We start from the raw sequence: 16076 nt of genomic DNA, 5'->3' as shown, positions 1-16076 counted from the left end.
GAGTGGGCAGGGATGGAAGAAATTCATACAAGGTGAGAGAGAGACGGTGTTGCAGGGGAAGAATGGTTTTGCAGGAGTGAGGCAAGAAGTACCATCAGACAGCAAGAGGTTGAGTAGTCAACAATTTGGTTAGGAATGACACTAGAGGCACAGTCAAATGGGCAAGAGGATCTCATGGTTCTGGAGGACAAGGAGACTTGAGGAAGGATAAGGAAGCAGTCGGAGCAAGCAAGGTAGCCAAGGAAGATGTGTAGCCTGTGATCTTCCACCTTCCTGCTGACTGCCCTAATGGAGACTGTCACTTGCCTCCTCAGATAGGAGACCCTAGGTAAACATCCTTTCCTCCCCTGCTCTGTCTTGATCCCTATTTGCTCTCCTGAAAGGGCCAAGCCAATTGCCCTCTGGTACACAGGCAAGGTTCTCCTCAGAGAAGAGCCTTAGGAGTAGAGTTAGAAAGTAGGGCAACCCTTCCCTGAGATTTGCTCTTTTATTAGGATTGGTTTTCTCCAGGACAGAGTTAGGGTGGTTGCCTCAGGACTCTCTGGTTTCTGTCGATCAAAATCTTTGGCTGCCACAGCCAAGCCGACTATTCTCCCTAGACAATCTTTTCACTGGCTCCCAAGCACACCATGTTCATTTCTATCTCAGAGCCTTTCTTCTGTCTGGCAAGTCCACCCCGACTGGCCAAACCCTACACCCCTTCAGGGCTCATCTTCTGATGAAGTCTCCCCACATGACTCCCTTCTCTGAAAGCACACAGCACTTCTTGCATGTTTCTTCATCTCTCTGAGCCTCAGTTCCCACATCTTAAAATGTGGAAAATAATAATAAACCTACTTCATAAGGTTGTTGGAAGAGTTAATGAAATAATGCATATAAAGCATTATGTTACTACTTAGGGCACTTAAAACAGGGCCTGGCATATACCAAGTGCTCAGTAAAGGTTAACAAGGGTAAGGATGATCGTGATGATTGATACAGAAGAGAATTGCTATGTATGTTTTGTATATGTAAGTTGTCTTTCTAGTAGACCAGTGGTTTTCAAATGTTAGTGTACATCAGAATGACCTGGAGGGCCTGTTAAATTACACATTTCTGGGCCTGAATCCCAGAGTTTCTGATTCAATTAGACTGGGGTAAGGTCTAAGAATCTCCATTTCTAACAAACCCTAACAAGTCAAGCTGATGCTGCTGGCCTGAGGACCACACTTTGAGAACCACTGTAATAGACCATGAGATGTTTTAGAACAATGACAGTATTTAGCACAATGTTATACAGATAGCAAGGGTCAGCAAAATATGACCCTCTGACAAAATCCTTCCTGCCCCTGTTTTTGTAAAAAAAAGTTTCTGGGGACACAGCTATACCCATTCATTTACATATTGCTTATGACTGTTGCCACCCTACAACAGCCAAGTTGTGACAGAGATCATGTAGTCTAAAAAGCCTAAAATATTTACTTCTGAATTTTTACAGGAAAATTTGATGACTGCTGGCATATAGATATTACTCAATTTCTTTAAAAAAATTTTTGAATCATAAACTTGGACCATTTTAATGTATTCATGAATGCAAACTATTTTAAAATTTACATAAATTAACATGTTTTGGTATAAATTTTATGAGTTCTAACACATGTATAGATTTGTGTAAACTTCATCACATTCAGGATTCAGAATAGCTCCAATACCACAAAAAAATTCCCTAGTGCGTCTGCGTAGTAGTCAAACTTTCCTCCCACTACAAACCCCTGGCAACCATTGATCTATTTTCTGTCCCTAAAGTTTTTCCTTTCCCAGAATATCATATAAATGGAATTCAAAAAAATGTAACCTTCTGGAACTGCCTTCTTTCAATCAGCATAATACCTCTGAGATTCATCCAAATTGTTGAATATATCAATACTTTGTTCCTTTTTATTGCTGAGTAGCATTCCATTATATGGATGTATTGCAGTTTATGTATCCATTCACCCACTGAAGCATATCTGAGTTGTTTCCAGTTTGGAGAGATTAGCAATAGAGCTGCTGTAAACATCTGTGTATAGTTTTTTTGTGTGAACATAAGTTTTCATGACTCTAGGGTCAATATCTAAGAATGGGATTGCTGAGTCCTACGATAAATCAATGCTTAACTTTATAAGAACCTTGCCAAACAATTTTCCAGAGTTATTGTACCATTTTGCATTCCCACCAGAAATATGGGGGTACTAGTTGCTCTGCATACTCACTGGCATTTGGCATAGCTAGGTTATTGTTTGTTTTAATTTCAACCATTCTAATAGGCATGTAGTGGTATCTCATTGTGGTTTGAATTTGCATATCCCTGCTATCTAAAGATATTGAGAATTTTTTCATGTGTATATTTGCTACCCATATTTCTTCTTTGGTGGATATCTGAGCAAATCTTTTTCCCATTTTTAAAAATTAGGTTGTTTTTTATTGTTGAGTTTTGAAAGTTCCTTCAATATTCTGGATATGTCCTTTGTCAGATATGTGATTTGCAAATACATTCTCTCAGTTTAGTTTGTCTTTCTGTTGACTTTATCATGAATTCTGCAGACCAAATTTTAAAATTTTGATGAATATGAATTTATCAAGTTTTTCTTTTATAGAGCATACTTTTGGTATATCTAAGAACTTTTTGCCTAAACCAAGGTCAAAAAGATTTTCTATGTTTTCTTCTAAAAGCTTTATAACTTTCATGTTTTATGTTTAGATCTATGATCTATTTTGAGTTAAATTTTGTATAAACTATGTAAGGTATAGTTCAAGGTTAGTTTTCGCATTTGTAGAAACTATGTAAGGTATAGTTCAAGGTTAGTTTTCGCATTTGACGATCCAACTGTGCCAACATCATATGTTGAAAAGACTATCCTTTCTCCCTTGAATTGCCTCTGGACCTTGGTCAAAAATCAACTGACCACATTTTGTGGGTCATTTTTAAAATTTAATTAAACTGTAGGTCATTTGGCTGAGAGTTGAGAATCTGGACTACTCACAAATCAATTATTTGACTTTTGCCAATGCACTTATTCTTTCTCAGTTCTTAGAAGAAGTAAAAGATAATCCCTTGACCAGGCTGATCAAAAATAAAAGAGAAAATACAAGTCAACAATATCAGGAATGAAAAAGTGTAACTTCTAAAGTTCCTATATATATGAAGAGAATAATGAGGGAACATGATGAACATGATGAACAACTTTAGGCCAAAAAAATTTGACACCTTGGAAAACAAAACTTATCAGAACTAACTTAAAAATAATTAGAAAACCTGAATAACTTGCTATTTACTAGATTCAATTTGTTGTTTTAAAAATAAACCTTCCCACAAAGAAAACTACAGGCCCAGATGGTTTCACTGGTGAGTTCTATCAGACTTTGAAAGAAGAAATAGTATCAATCCTACACAACTCTTTCAGAGAACAGAAAAGGAGGGAAAACTTTCTAAGTCATTTTGTGAGGCCACTATACCCTGACACTAAAACCTGACGATATTCATTACAAGAAAATTAAAGACCAATATACATCATGAACATAGATGCAAAAATTCTTAATAGAAAATTGGCAAACTGACTCCAGAAATACATATCATGACTGGGTGTGTGTGAGTGTCTGTGTGTGTGTGTGTATCCCAGGAATGCAAGGTTGGTTTAGTATCTGAAAAGCAATCAGTATAATTAGCCAGGTTCAAAAGGAAAGAATAAAAACATACAATCACCTCAATTGATGCAGAAAAACATCTGAAAAATTCACTATCCAATCATTACTAAAACCTTTCAGCAAACTAGGAATAGAAAGACATTTCCTCAATTTGATACAGGACCTCTATAAAAAATCTACAGTTAACATCACACTTAATAGTAGTGAATAAATGAATGATTTTCCTCTAATATCAGAAACAACATAAGGATGTCCACTTTTCTCACATCCGTTCAATACCATATTAGAGATTCTAGTAGGGCAAAAAGGCAAAAAAAAAAAAAAAGGCACAAATACGGAATGAAAAGTAAAATTGTCTATATACACAAGGTGATTTTTTATATAGAAATCCTAAGGAATCTACTAAAAAAATAGTACTGAAACTAAAAAGTGAATTTAGCAAGTTTGCAGGATATAAGTCTATTGTGCAAAAGTATATTGAATTTCTATATATTAGCAGCAGTAGAAAATTAAATTTTAAAATATCATGTACAACAGCCTCAGAAAAACAAAATATTTAAGAATAAACTGAACCAAAGACATGTAAGATGTGTTCACTGAAAACTATAAAACATTATTGAGATAAATCAAAGAAGACTGAATGGAAAATATACACTATGATCATGAATTTTAAGCCTCAAAATAGTTATGATATAATTCTCCCCAAATTAATCCACAAATTCAGTGTGGTCCAATTAAATGCCAAAAGACTTTTTATATAGTAATTGAAAAGGTTCTAACACAGACAAAACAGTCTTTAAAAAAGAACAAAGGTAAAAGACTAACACTATCTGATTTCAAAATTTGCTGTAAAGTTACAACAATCAATACAGTGTGTTACTAGTACAAGGACAGGCAAGGATTTACATGCGGAATATATAAAGAATTAAAAATCAATAATAAGAAAACCAGTTCAATAAAAAAGGGGAAAAGATTTGAACAGATACATCACAAAAGAAGATACATGAATAGCCAAAAAGCATGTAATATCTCAACTTCATTAGTGTTCAGGGAAATACAAATTAAAACCAGAATGAGATGCCACCATATGCTCATGAGAATGCCTGCAATTTAAAAGCCTAACAGCACCAGCCTAGAGGAAGAAGATGGCAGCATAGAGAGGAGGGGAAGTTAGTTAGACCCCCTGGAACAACTAATAAACAACTAGGAACAACTAGTAAATAATCTGGAATAACTGCTGGGAGACAACCATGACTGTCCACACATCATACACCAACCTGGATTGGGAGGAATGCCTGAGATTGCAGCATAAAATCTGTAAGTAAAAACTGCGGACCCAAGCCAGGAGTCCCCTCCCCCCTCGGCAGCCCAAACTGCAAAACTGTGATAGAGAGCAGCTCTCTCTGAACAAGTTAATATACCTCAGTCCAGCTCCAACTGGGGTTTTAATTAACAAATGTGGACTGCTCAATATAAGCTACAAATCCCCAACAAGCAGACAGAGGCTTTTAGTGATGACTGACCTTAAGGAGCCAGAGGACTTCTCTGTCCTGGGAGGGGGAGCTCAGAGGACCAGGTGCCATCCCTGGCCAGCGGGTGAAACTGGAGGTGCCGTGGACTGGCCCTGAAGGGGGGCTTTCTGTTCTTTTCTCTCTCAACCTGAGCGGCTCAGTGAAGAAAGCTGCAGCCATTTTTAGTTGACAGTGCTCTGACCCAGACAAAGGTGAAGACAGCAGAATCAGAGAGAAAAAGAAGAACCTATTTAAATGCTGATGACCACTCCCTAGGGGGTGTATCTTCCCTAAGAGGAAGGAGGTGGTGCCCAGCCCTACTACTGGCCTCCCATTCAGAACCAGAGACGCTGGGGGAAAACAGCCAAAACAGAAACAAATCGGGCCATACCTCCTTACACCACTCAGGAGCAACAGGCTGACAGATGCCACCTGCTGGGCAGGTTAGGGAAAGCACAACAGCTAGAGGCCTCACAGTGTGTGTCAATCTTCTAAGATACACCCTCAGGGAAACCTGATACTGAATCTTGCTCACTTCTGAGATCTGAGCCCATTCTAGTCTAGGAAAACCTGATTGGGGTAACCAAGGAAACCGGATGCCTAGACAACAGAAAACCACAACCTACACTAAGAAAAAGGAAGTTATGGCCCAGTCAAAGGAACAAACTTACACTTCAACTGAGATACAGGAATTTAAACAACTAATGCTAAATAAATTCAAAAAGTTTAGGGAAGATATGGCAAAAGAGATGAAAAATATAATGAAAACACTAGGCGAACATAAGGTAGAAAACAGAAGTTTGTAAAACCACCTGGCAGAATCTATGGAAATGAAAGGCACAACACAAGAGATGAAGGACACAATGGGGACATACAACAGCAGATCTCAAGAGGCAGAACAAAGCACTCAGGAACTGGAGAACAAGACATCTGAAATCCTACACACAAAAGAACAGATAGGGAAAAGAATGGAAAAATATGAGCAACGTCTCAGGGAATTCAATGACAACACGAAACACATGCATGTACATGTCATGGGTGTCCCAGAAAGAGAAGAGAAGGGAAAAGGGGTAGAAGCAATAAAAGAGGAAATAATCAACGAAAATTTCCCATCTCTTATGAAAGACATAAAATTACAGATCCAAGAAGCGCAGAGCACCCCAAACAGAATAGATCTGAATAGGCTGATGCCAAGACACTTAATAATCAGATTATCAAATGTCAAAGATAAAGGGAGAATCCTGAAAGCAGCAAGAGAAAAGCGATCCATAACATACAAAGGAAGCTTGATAAGACTATGTGCAGATTTCTCAGTAGAAACCAAAGAGGCAAGAAGGAAGTGGTGTGATATATTTACGATACTGAAAGAGAAAAATTCTCCAACCAAGAATCCCATATCTGGCAAAACTGTCCTTCAAATATGAGGGAGAGTTTAAAATATTCTCTGACAAACAGACAATGACAGTTTGTGAACGAGATACCTGCTCTACAGGAAATACTAAAGGGAGCACTACAGACAGATAGGAAAAGACAGGAGTGAGAGGTTAGGAACACAATTTTGGGTGATGGTAGCACAGCAATGTAAGTACACTGAACAAAGATGACTGTGAGTATGATTGAAAGAGGAAGGTCAGGAGCATGTGGGACACCAGAAGGAAAAAGGAAAGATAATTACTGGGACTGTATGACTCAGCGAAACTTAGAATGCTTAACAATTGTGATAAAATGTACAAATATGTTTTTACATGCGGGAGAACAAACAAATGTCAACCTTGCAAGGTGTTAAAAATAGGGTGGTATTGGGGGAAAAATACAATCAATGCAAACTAGAGACTATATTTAACAGAAACATTGTATTATGCTTCCTTTACTGTAACAAAGGAAATATACCAAAGCTAAATGCATACAAGAAGGGGACATAAGGGAGGGGTACGGAATTCTTGGCATTAGTGATGTTGTCTGACTCTTTATTCTACTTTAGTTTAATGCTATCTTTCCTTTTGTTGCTTCCTAGCTGTCAAGATTTTTTTTTTTTATTTTTCTTCTCTTTCTTTTTTCTTTTTCCTTCGTCTCTCTACCTTCTTTGACTCTTCCTCCTTCTTTGTGGAAGAAATGGAGATGTCCTTATATAGATAGTGGTGATGGTGGTAAATACATAAATATGTGACTATGCAGGGAACCATCGATTGTTTACTTAGGATGAAATGTATGGTGTGTGAACAAAATCATCTTTAAAAAAAATGGGTTTATGAAGAAACCTTGAGGGCACTATATTGACTGAAATAAGACAGACACATAAAGGCAAATATTGCAGAGTTTTATTGATATGAACTAATTATAGTATGTAAACTCATAGACATGAAATATAAGTTACCAGGATATAGAACGAGGCTGAAGAATGGGGAGTGGTTGCTTATTATGAACAGAATGTTCAACTAGGGTGAACTTTAATGTTTGGAAATGAACAGGGATGATGGTAGCATGTTGTGAGAATAACTAACAGTGCTGAAAGGTGTGTGAATGTGGTGGAAAGGGTAAGCTCAGAGTCACGTATGTCACCAGAAGGAAAGTTGGAAGTTAAAAAATGGGAATGTATAAAACAGTGAATCCTGCAGTGGGCAATGTCCATAACTAACTATACAAATATTAGAAATCTCTTTCATGAACTAGAACAAATATATGACACTATAACTAGAAGTTAATAAGAGGGGCATATGAAAAAATACCTATTGCAAACTATATACTACACTTAAAAGTATTTTAACATTCTTTCATCAACAGTAACAAATGTACTATACCAATACTATGAATCAATAATGGAGGGGGGGTGGTGGTTAGGGGTATGGGAGGATCTGAGTTTCCTTTTTTTCTGTCTTTATTTCTTTCTGGAGTAATGAAAATGTTCTAAAAATTCAAAACAATTAATTGTGGTGATAGATGCAGAGCTGTATGATGGTACCGTGGGCAACTGATTGTGCACTTGGGATCCTTGGATAATTGTATGGTATGTGAACAATCTCAACAACAAAAAAAATTGCCTGGGGTGAAAAAAAAAAAAAGCCTAACAGTACCAAATGTTGGGGAGGATGTGGAGTAACTGGAATGCACACGCACAGCTAGCAGGAGTATTAAGTAGTACAACCACCTTGGAAGACTGGTTGGCAGGTTCTTATAAATTAAACACACACCTATCCTAAGACCTATCAATTTCAATCCCAGATATTTACCCAAGAGAAATAAAACATTTCCACAGAAAATTGTTCAGGAATATTCATAGCAACAATTCGTAATTGTCCCAAATTGTAAAAACCCAATAATTTATCAACAGGAAAATGGACAAATTGTGGTATACTCAGAAAATAGAATACTACTCAGTAATAAAAGAAAGAACAAACTGCAGATACATACAACATGGATGAATCTTGATAATGTGAAAGAATCAGACATGAAAGAGTACATACTAAATAGTACATTTATAAGAAATTCAAGAATAGGCAAAAGTCATCTATGATAGAAATCAGAACAGAGGTTAGTAGTAGGTGTTGGCAATTGACTGGAAGTGGGCAAGAGGGAATTTTCTTGGGTGATAGAACATTTTCTGTATCTTGATTAGATTGGTGGTTACATAAGTGCATGCATTTATCAAAACTCATCAAATTTTGCACCTGAGGTGCAACTGTATTTTAACATAGGTAAATTATGCCTCAATAAAAAATTTTAAAACAAAAGGCTTAACAATACCTAGCTTTGCAGGTTGTTGGCAGGATTAGAAATAACCTTTGTAAAGCACGTGGTACATAGTATGTATTCAATAACTGGAAATTGAAAAATGATTCCAAGTGTGTGCACAGAATCAATCAATGTCTCTCCCACCAAAATAAAACCCCAACATTCATGTGAACTCCAGTTCACCGTGAAGAAAAATCAATATATCCTCAACCTGGGAGATCAAAGACTTCTCTGGAGCCCAACAGCACCTTAGAATAAAAGACAAGCTGAAATGACAAGGTGGGTTTGGTTTATAGATATATGGGCAGAAGGGAAATGGTAGAGCTATTTTTCCAGACCAGAAGAGCTGGCAGAGGGGAAAGCCAGAGATATGGTGAGACATTCTCAGGCTGCAGGTGCCTGGAATCCAGTGGGTTCAAGGAGTAGACAGGATTTTGAAATAAAGTCTTGGGGCAACCACAAAGAAAAAATAATATTGCAAACTTAGTTTACAAGGGATCACAGGGGCCATCAGGACTAGACTCCTACATCATCATCATCATCATTGTCATTGTCGTAATACCACTATTGACTGGGAACTACGTGCCAGTCACTGTACCAATTGCTTTACAAATATTAACTCATTTAATTCCCAGAACAACCTTATAAGGTAGATATTATCATTATTTCCATTTTATAGATAAATTCGCTAAAGCACAAAGAGGTAAAATAAATTTTCTGTGGACAGACAGTCAGCAAATATCTCTCTCTGACTCCTAAAAGGGGCCATTCAGCATAGGCTTGAACACTCCCCATCATGGGAGCTCACTCACTCCCACCGCATTCCACCTCACTGGGCCATGTCCTGCCTCTCCTTCAAACTGCCTCCCCTGGAGAGTTCCACCTCCCGGAATAACATAAAGCAATTCTACTCTCCTCTGTCTAAGACAGCCTGGCAAGTATTAGAAGGCAGTAATCATGGGTCCCTTAAGGCTTCTCTTCTTCAGTCTAAACATCCCCAATTCACTCAACCATTTCCAACTTCCACAGTTGAGGCCTCTCTCCATCCCAGCCAGGTGACTCAGATAGCTGGGGACCAAAAATGTTGGTTATGCCAGTGGACTGGAACTGGTGACTCTCCCTTCTTCTAGTCACGCACTGAGCTAATGTCTCCTACGACTCCAGCACATTCCCTTTCACAGTGTCAAACAGGGTCCAATGGCAGACAGAGGATCATACACTGCTGCAGGAACAGCCAAGGGCCACCCGTCCCGCACACTTGCCTATCCCAGCAAACGAACGTGAAAGAGTCCCTACGTTCCAAGTTCCTTGTTCTTACTCAGGCTGGAAGTCAGTTTCAGCCCCCTCCGTGCCATTCTCTCAGCTCCCTCCCCGCCTCACTCTCCAGCACCAGAGGCTGAGAACAGCCCCCAGCTCACCATGGAGTTCATGGCAAAGTGATTGTGCTGCGTCTGGAGGTCCAGGGCATGCTGGTAGCTGACTCCGATCTCCGTGTGGCTCTGGAGGAATAACTCCTTGTTGTGGCTTATCCAGTCAAACATCTAGGGGGACGAGAAAGTGCAGAGTAATCAGAACAGGCACAGATACAACCGGGCAAAAGTTTCAGAGCTGCTGGGGGAACAGAAAGCCCTCCTCCCCTGTCCAGTGAGAGCCAGGCATGCTTCCTAGAGTCAATGAAGCCACAGCCTGGCTTCTCAGAAAAGCCCTCACTTTTAGTATAAGGACCCACCATCAGCCTCTGTTTCTCTAAAGAGCCTGGAGGAAAAAGAGAAAATGGGCAAGGAGTTCAGGAAGATGCAAGAGGGTTCAGGGAGATGCAAAAGGAAGCTGCTTATTACTCTAAACTTTTATAGAACCCCAATAAGGCCCCATGTTTGCTTTAGGGACAGGTGCTGACAAGTTGTGAGGTTTCATCCATTCCCCACTGCATCAGTAAAGGAGAGAAACCCTTACTGGAGGCAACAGGCCAGGTTGTGGCAATAAACAGGAAGCAGTTGGGCCCAGCCTGGAACAAGGCTGTGGCATTCATCCTTACATGCCCCTGTCCTGCGTAGATACTGCCCAACACACACACATTTGTTGAGCTGACTTGAATTGAATCAACTTTTCTTGTAACACTACAACCTCACAGAATTCCAGGGATTCTGCTCTAACCCATTGAGAACCAGAAGAGGAGAATGTAAGGGTAGAGTGAATAGTGCTGGTGATAGCACAGAGGACATGAAGAAATCTTCCTCCCCTAGCCCTGGTTTTCATTTAGGTTCCTGGGGGCCTGCATGCTCCAAAAGGGAGCTGACGGGAACCCCAGCTCCAGGAAAGGCCTGATTACACTAAGGGTTACTCCTCAGGACCCCAGGCCTAAGCCAATGGTACTGGCTCAGAAGTGGGAATATGATCCAATTCAGTACACTAAAACATGAAGAAACTTTGCTAGAAGCATCTAGGAAAAAAGAATCCCAATTCTTTAGATACTGCTTCTCTTATGTTGAAAAATTGTCACATGCGGCCCGGAGCCTCAAATTGCTGCAGCCATTATGCTGGCAGCCTGAGGGCAAAGCCAATGGGCAGAGAAGCATGGAGCCAAGGCAACTGCAGAAAACAGGCAGAGCCCTGATTGAGCCTTTCCTGATCTCCAGCCTACCTCTGGACTTCCTCAGTACCAGAGCCAAGAAATCCTCTTTATTATTTGAGCCATTTAAATTGGATTTTCTGCAATTTTCTGCCCAGAGCAGTCAAATGATGCATCCAGGAAATATGTGACACAGCATATTTGGAAAGAGGACTGCTCTATTTGGGTTGACACTCTATAGTTTGGGAAGGGCTAAAGGCTAGGGCCCAGATGGAGAGCGCAGCAGGAAGGAGCTGAGCACAGGAGCAGGCTGAGGAGCTGTAACCATCCTACCAGCTTTCCTGGTGGCAGAACTGCAGCCTTATTCCTTTATTTCCCTCTAAACAGAAGAGTGAATTGACTTTTTTTTCAGTTTCATTCAACCAACATCTATGGGACCTCTACTGTGTGTCAGGAATCATCTGAGGCAACAGAGAAGCAAAATAACTAAAATGTGGTTCTTGAAGTTAAAGTGGCTTAAAGGCCAGTATGGACAGCAGACATGGACTCAGACACAAGTTTAATACCACTCAGCATACAACTTGATTACAGGCTAGGATAGAAGGCCAATAGGGGATTCTGAGGGGGCACAGAAGAGGGTACTTCACACTTCACCTGCCCTTGATGCGGTGGGGAGGGGCAAGAGCAGGGTAGGCTTCCCAGAGAAGGCGACACCTGAGCTGAGCCTTGACTCAGGTAGGAATTAGCCAAGTGCAGAAGAGTGGGATGTGTGCTCCAGACAAAAGGGGCGGGGGCAAAGGGGCAGAACTGTTGGACAGCCCAGGGTGTCCAGAGCACGGAAAGCCCCTCAGCAGTAATTCTGGAGCCCAAGGTTGAGGAGATGTAGCTGGGGAGGTCAATGGGATGGGCCCATCATGGAGAGCCCCGTCCGTACACTAGACTTCAGGAAACTTTGACACTATACTGTTGGAGTGAGGAGTTGTCAGTAGAGGGTTTTAAATTGAGCAGTGAAGTGGTGTGAGCTCTCATAGTCCAGATGTGGACTATGCATCTGTGCATAGGGTGAGACAGTGCAGACAGACTGGTTGAGGCTGTTACAGTAACCTGGCAAGCAACGGTGAGAACCTGAAGACCTGGAATAGGGGAGCAGCATGGAGACTGAGAAGTGGGCAGATTTGAGAGCTACTAGGAGCAGAATTGGAGATGTAGTGAGTGTTTGGGGAAGGGAAGGCGAGGAAGAGCTAAAGTGAACAGCCAGTTATCTGGCACGGCACCCTGGAGCCTTGTAACAAAAAGGTACTGTCACAGGTGATACCTGAAGAGGAAGGTAATAAGCCTGGGTGCCAGGTGGGGAGGCAGAGAGTTCCATTTCAGGTGTGCTGAGTTTGCAAGGTGTACGAGAGTTTCAAGGAGAGGTGTCCTGTGGGCAAATAGGTTTATGTGTCTGGAGGTCCGGAGAGAGCCATCAGGGCTGTCATTATGCAAACTAAAGTATAAAAACATCACCTTCCAAAGGCAAACATGTATGATTTAGATTATTCTCTTTTGAATTACCCAAGTTACTGTTCCTTCCCTCTATCTGCACAGTTAATAAAGAAACAATGAAAGTGTCATTCTTCACTTTCGAATATTGGAGGATTTTTTCAGACTGGGGGCCCCATGGAAGCCAGGCAATGTTTGTGTTGTGTGCACTAACCCACACCCACCAGCCATAGCGAGTCCACTTTGCAGGTACTCAGCAAAGCTACTGCTACTTCTTTAAAAAATTATTATTAAGGACAAGGGAGGAAGAAGACAGGCATCCCAGGAGTTTAGATGAATCTCATTCTGTAACTTCTGATCTTTAAAATTCCGCCTCCAAACCCCATTTAAAAATAATTTCTCATCTCTTTCACTTATTGACAAAAGAATCAATAAAGTTAATGAAAATCTGAAATGCCTGAAGTCCTTGGAACTTGTGATGAAAAGTTTTTACTCCATATACTTTCTTGGATATCCCAGTGGCTGAGAAGTGGCCTTCCCTGTATTTTATATTAACCGATTATTTAGATATGCAAATAAACAGCTGAGTTATGAGCTAGCACCAGTACGATTAGAATGCTCGGCACCAGGTCTCTGCTAGACTACAGATCAAAGAGCTGAATGCAGGTCAATCAGGGCTGAAAGCAATAACAAAAGTGAGTTAAAAGGCCCGAGTCAAGAGTGCTGGAGGAATAGTGTACCTCATTACAGCAGCTTTCTCACAGAATGAGGTCTGTACCCATGCCATTCCGCCTGATTCCATGTTCCACATTTACAACATAGAAGCTGCTACTCTGGTGGCCACAGGCATTCTGGGAAAGTTTAGCTTGTGCTGGAGGTAGCACTCAAAAGAGACAGCACATGTCTTGGGCAGAGAGAAGACAACCTGCTCTGGAACCTGATATTAAGAAGTAGGGTCTCTCCCAGATGGCTCTTTCCTAAGGGACAATTAAAATTCTTTTCTGGGCCTGAACCTGCTGCCTACTTGTAAATAATCCCCAGCCTTCTGAGCCTGGCTATCTGCAAGGATCACAGGCATCCACTGTTGCAGTGGAACTGACTACAGAGAGAGCGAGCACACACACAGCAACGGATGAGGACTAGGCTGATTCCAAGTCTGGCTTTGTCACTAACTCCCTATGAGAACAGAGGCAAGGCACTTCATTTCTGAGCTTCTCATCTGTAAAGGATAGTGGCTTCCAGAATGGAGGTAAGCATCCTGGTTTACATTAGACACAATTTAGAAACTTATGGAATGCATTTTTCTTTCATTTAAAATTTTAAAAATATTTTTATTGAGTCTCCTGATCAGAAAGTATCTTCATTGCTACAATTTAATTTCCAACTTTTTGAATATAACAATGTCAGTAAGAAAACTGCCATGGTTTTATAGGCAATGAAAGGCAGCTTCTTAGTCCTCAGCCCTGACGTTTGCCTGATGCTCTAGAGTTCATAATGTTCATTCACACACATCATCCTCAGAACAGTGCCACAAGTTATCTTTAAACCACTTTACAGATGGGGAACAGGTTCAGAGAAGTGAAGTCCAAGGTCTAGCATTCATTTATTCTACCCAGTGCCACAATGACTGAATGCCTATTGCATCAGGCTCCTGGGACACTGCCCTGCCCCCTGCTCACATAGCTGTAGGATCTCTTCTGTCTGAGCTCAACAGGGCACTTACTCACCAAAGAGCAGCTGCCAAAGTGTTGTGGTGCTCCAGCTGAGGTAAGATGATGTCCCTCACATGGGGCCATTCACTCTCCAATACCCAGCCTCCACCTCTCTGCTCCACTGCCTGCCCTAGGAGCTGAAGTGCAGGTGCCTGGAAATGGCTGATTCAAACAGCTCCACTTCTCTCAGTAAATACTTATTGAATGAATGCATGAATGAATGAGCAAGTTGACCACAGGCTCTGGGGTTGCTAATCTCTAGACAAGTCGACCCCTTCTAAGCTCCCTTCCAACTAGAACATATTATAATTCCATCTATTTATATTTGGCTCTCTGAAAGATACTTCAACTAGACTGACCCAAAGATCTAAAGAAAAAAAAAATACTAAAGAAAATATTTCCACCGTGTCTTTCTCTCCCCTTCTGTCATGAGAAGCTACAAATGGTGACTTCAAGAAAATATAACATAACAAAATTCTTCCAAGTGGAAAGTTCATGTCTAAACAATGAAATCATATCTCTTTGTTTGGAAGTGTCTCATTAAGGAGATAGATGTTGCATGTAAGCTACTTGTTTTTGTTTTTGTTTTTTTTCATGTTTTGTTTTTAACTAAGAGAAATAATTTTTTTATGCTGCCCAAAATTCAGGAAATTATACAAATCTGGTTCTTAATAAATTTTAAAGGTAAAGGAATTCTATTTAAATGCAAATTAGGAAAATAAACCAATTTTTTTTCCCTTTTTCTTTTAAAGATTGGCTAGCTAAAAGGTTATTATTGTTCTTTTCTGTTTTTTTTTATTAAATTCAGTTTTATTGAAATACATTCATACACCATACAATCATCCATGATATACAATCCACTGTCCACAGTATGATAACATAGTTATGCATTCATCACCACAGTCTATCTCTGAACATTTTCCTTACATCAGAAAGAACCAGAACAAGAATAAAAAATAAAAGTGAAAAAGAACACCCAAATCATCCCCCCATCCCACCCCATTTGTCCTTTAGTTTTTATCCCCATTCCTCCACTCATCCATACACTAGATAAAGGGGGTGTGATCCACAAGGTCTTCACAATCACACTGTCACCCCTTGTAATCCACATTATTATATAATTGTCTTCAGACTGCTGGGTTGGAGTTTGGTAGTTTCAGGTATTTACTTCTAGCTATTCCAATACATTAAAGCCTAAGAGGTGTTATCTATATAGTGCATAAGAATGTCCACCAGAGTGACCTCTTGACTCCATTTGGAATCTCTCAGCCACTGAAACCATTTTGTCTCATTTTGCATCCTCCTTTTGGTCAAGAAGATACTCTCAGTCCCACGATGCCGGGTCCACATTCATCCCCGGGAGTCATACTCTGCGTTGCCAGGGAGATTTACAACCCTGGGAGTTGGGTC

General features: G+C 40.4%; 1 protein-coding gene across 19 annotated transcripts in view; it reads right to left on the bottom strand.

Annotated features, from left to right (window-relative positions):
- The window catches only part of KALRN (kalirin RhoGEF kinase), a 749960-nt gene that overhangs the window by 465433 nt on the left and 268451 nt on the right, over window positions 1-16076 (bottom strand). For all 19 annotated transcript variants that reach the window (XM_037837128.1, XM_037837181.1, XM_037837192.1 and 16 more), the window contains exon 6: window positions 10322-10444. In XM_037837128.1, coding sequence (XP_037693056.1) covers window positions 10322-10444 — 123 coding nt within the window. The remainder of the gene's footprint in view (window positions 1-10321; window positions 10445-16076) is intronic.

Source organism: Choloepus didactylus, chromosome 1, assembly GCF_015220235.1.
Source record: "Choloepus didactylus isolate mChoDid1 chromosome 1, mChoDid1.pri, whole genome shotgun sequence".
NCBI lineage: Eukaryota > Metazoa > Chordata > Mammalia > Pilosa > Megalonychidae > Choloepus > Choloepus didactylus.
This window is presented reverse-complemented; position numbering and strand designations above follow the sequence as displayed.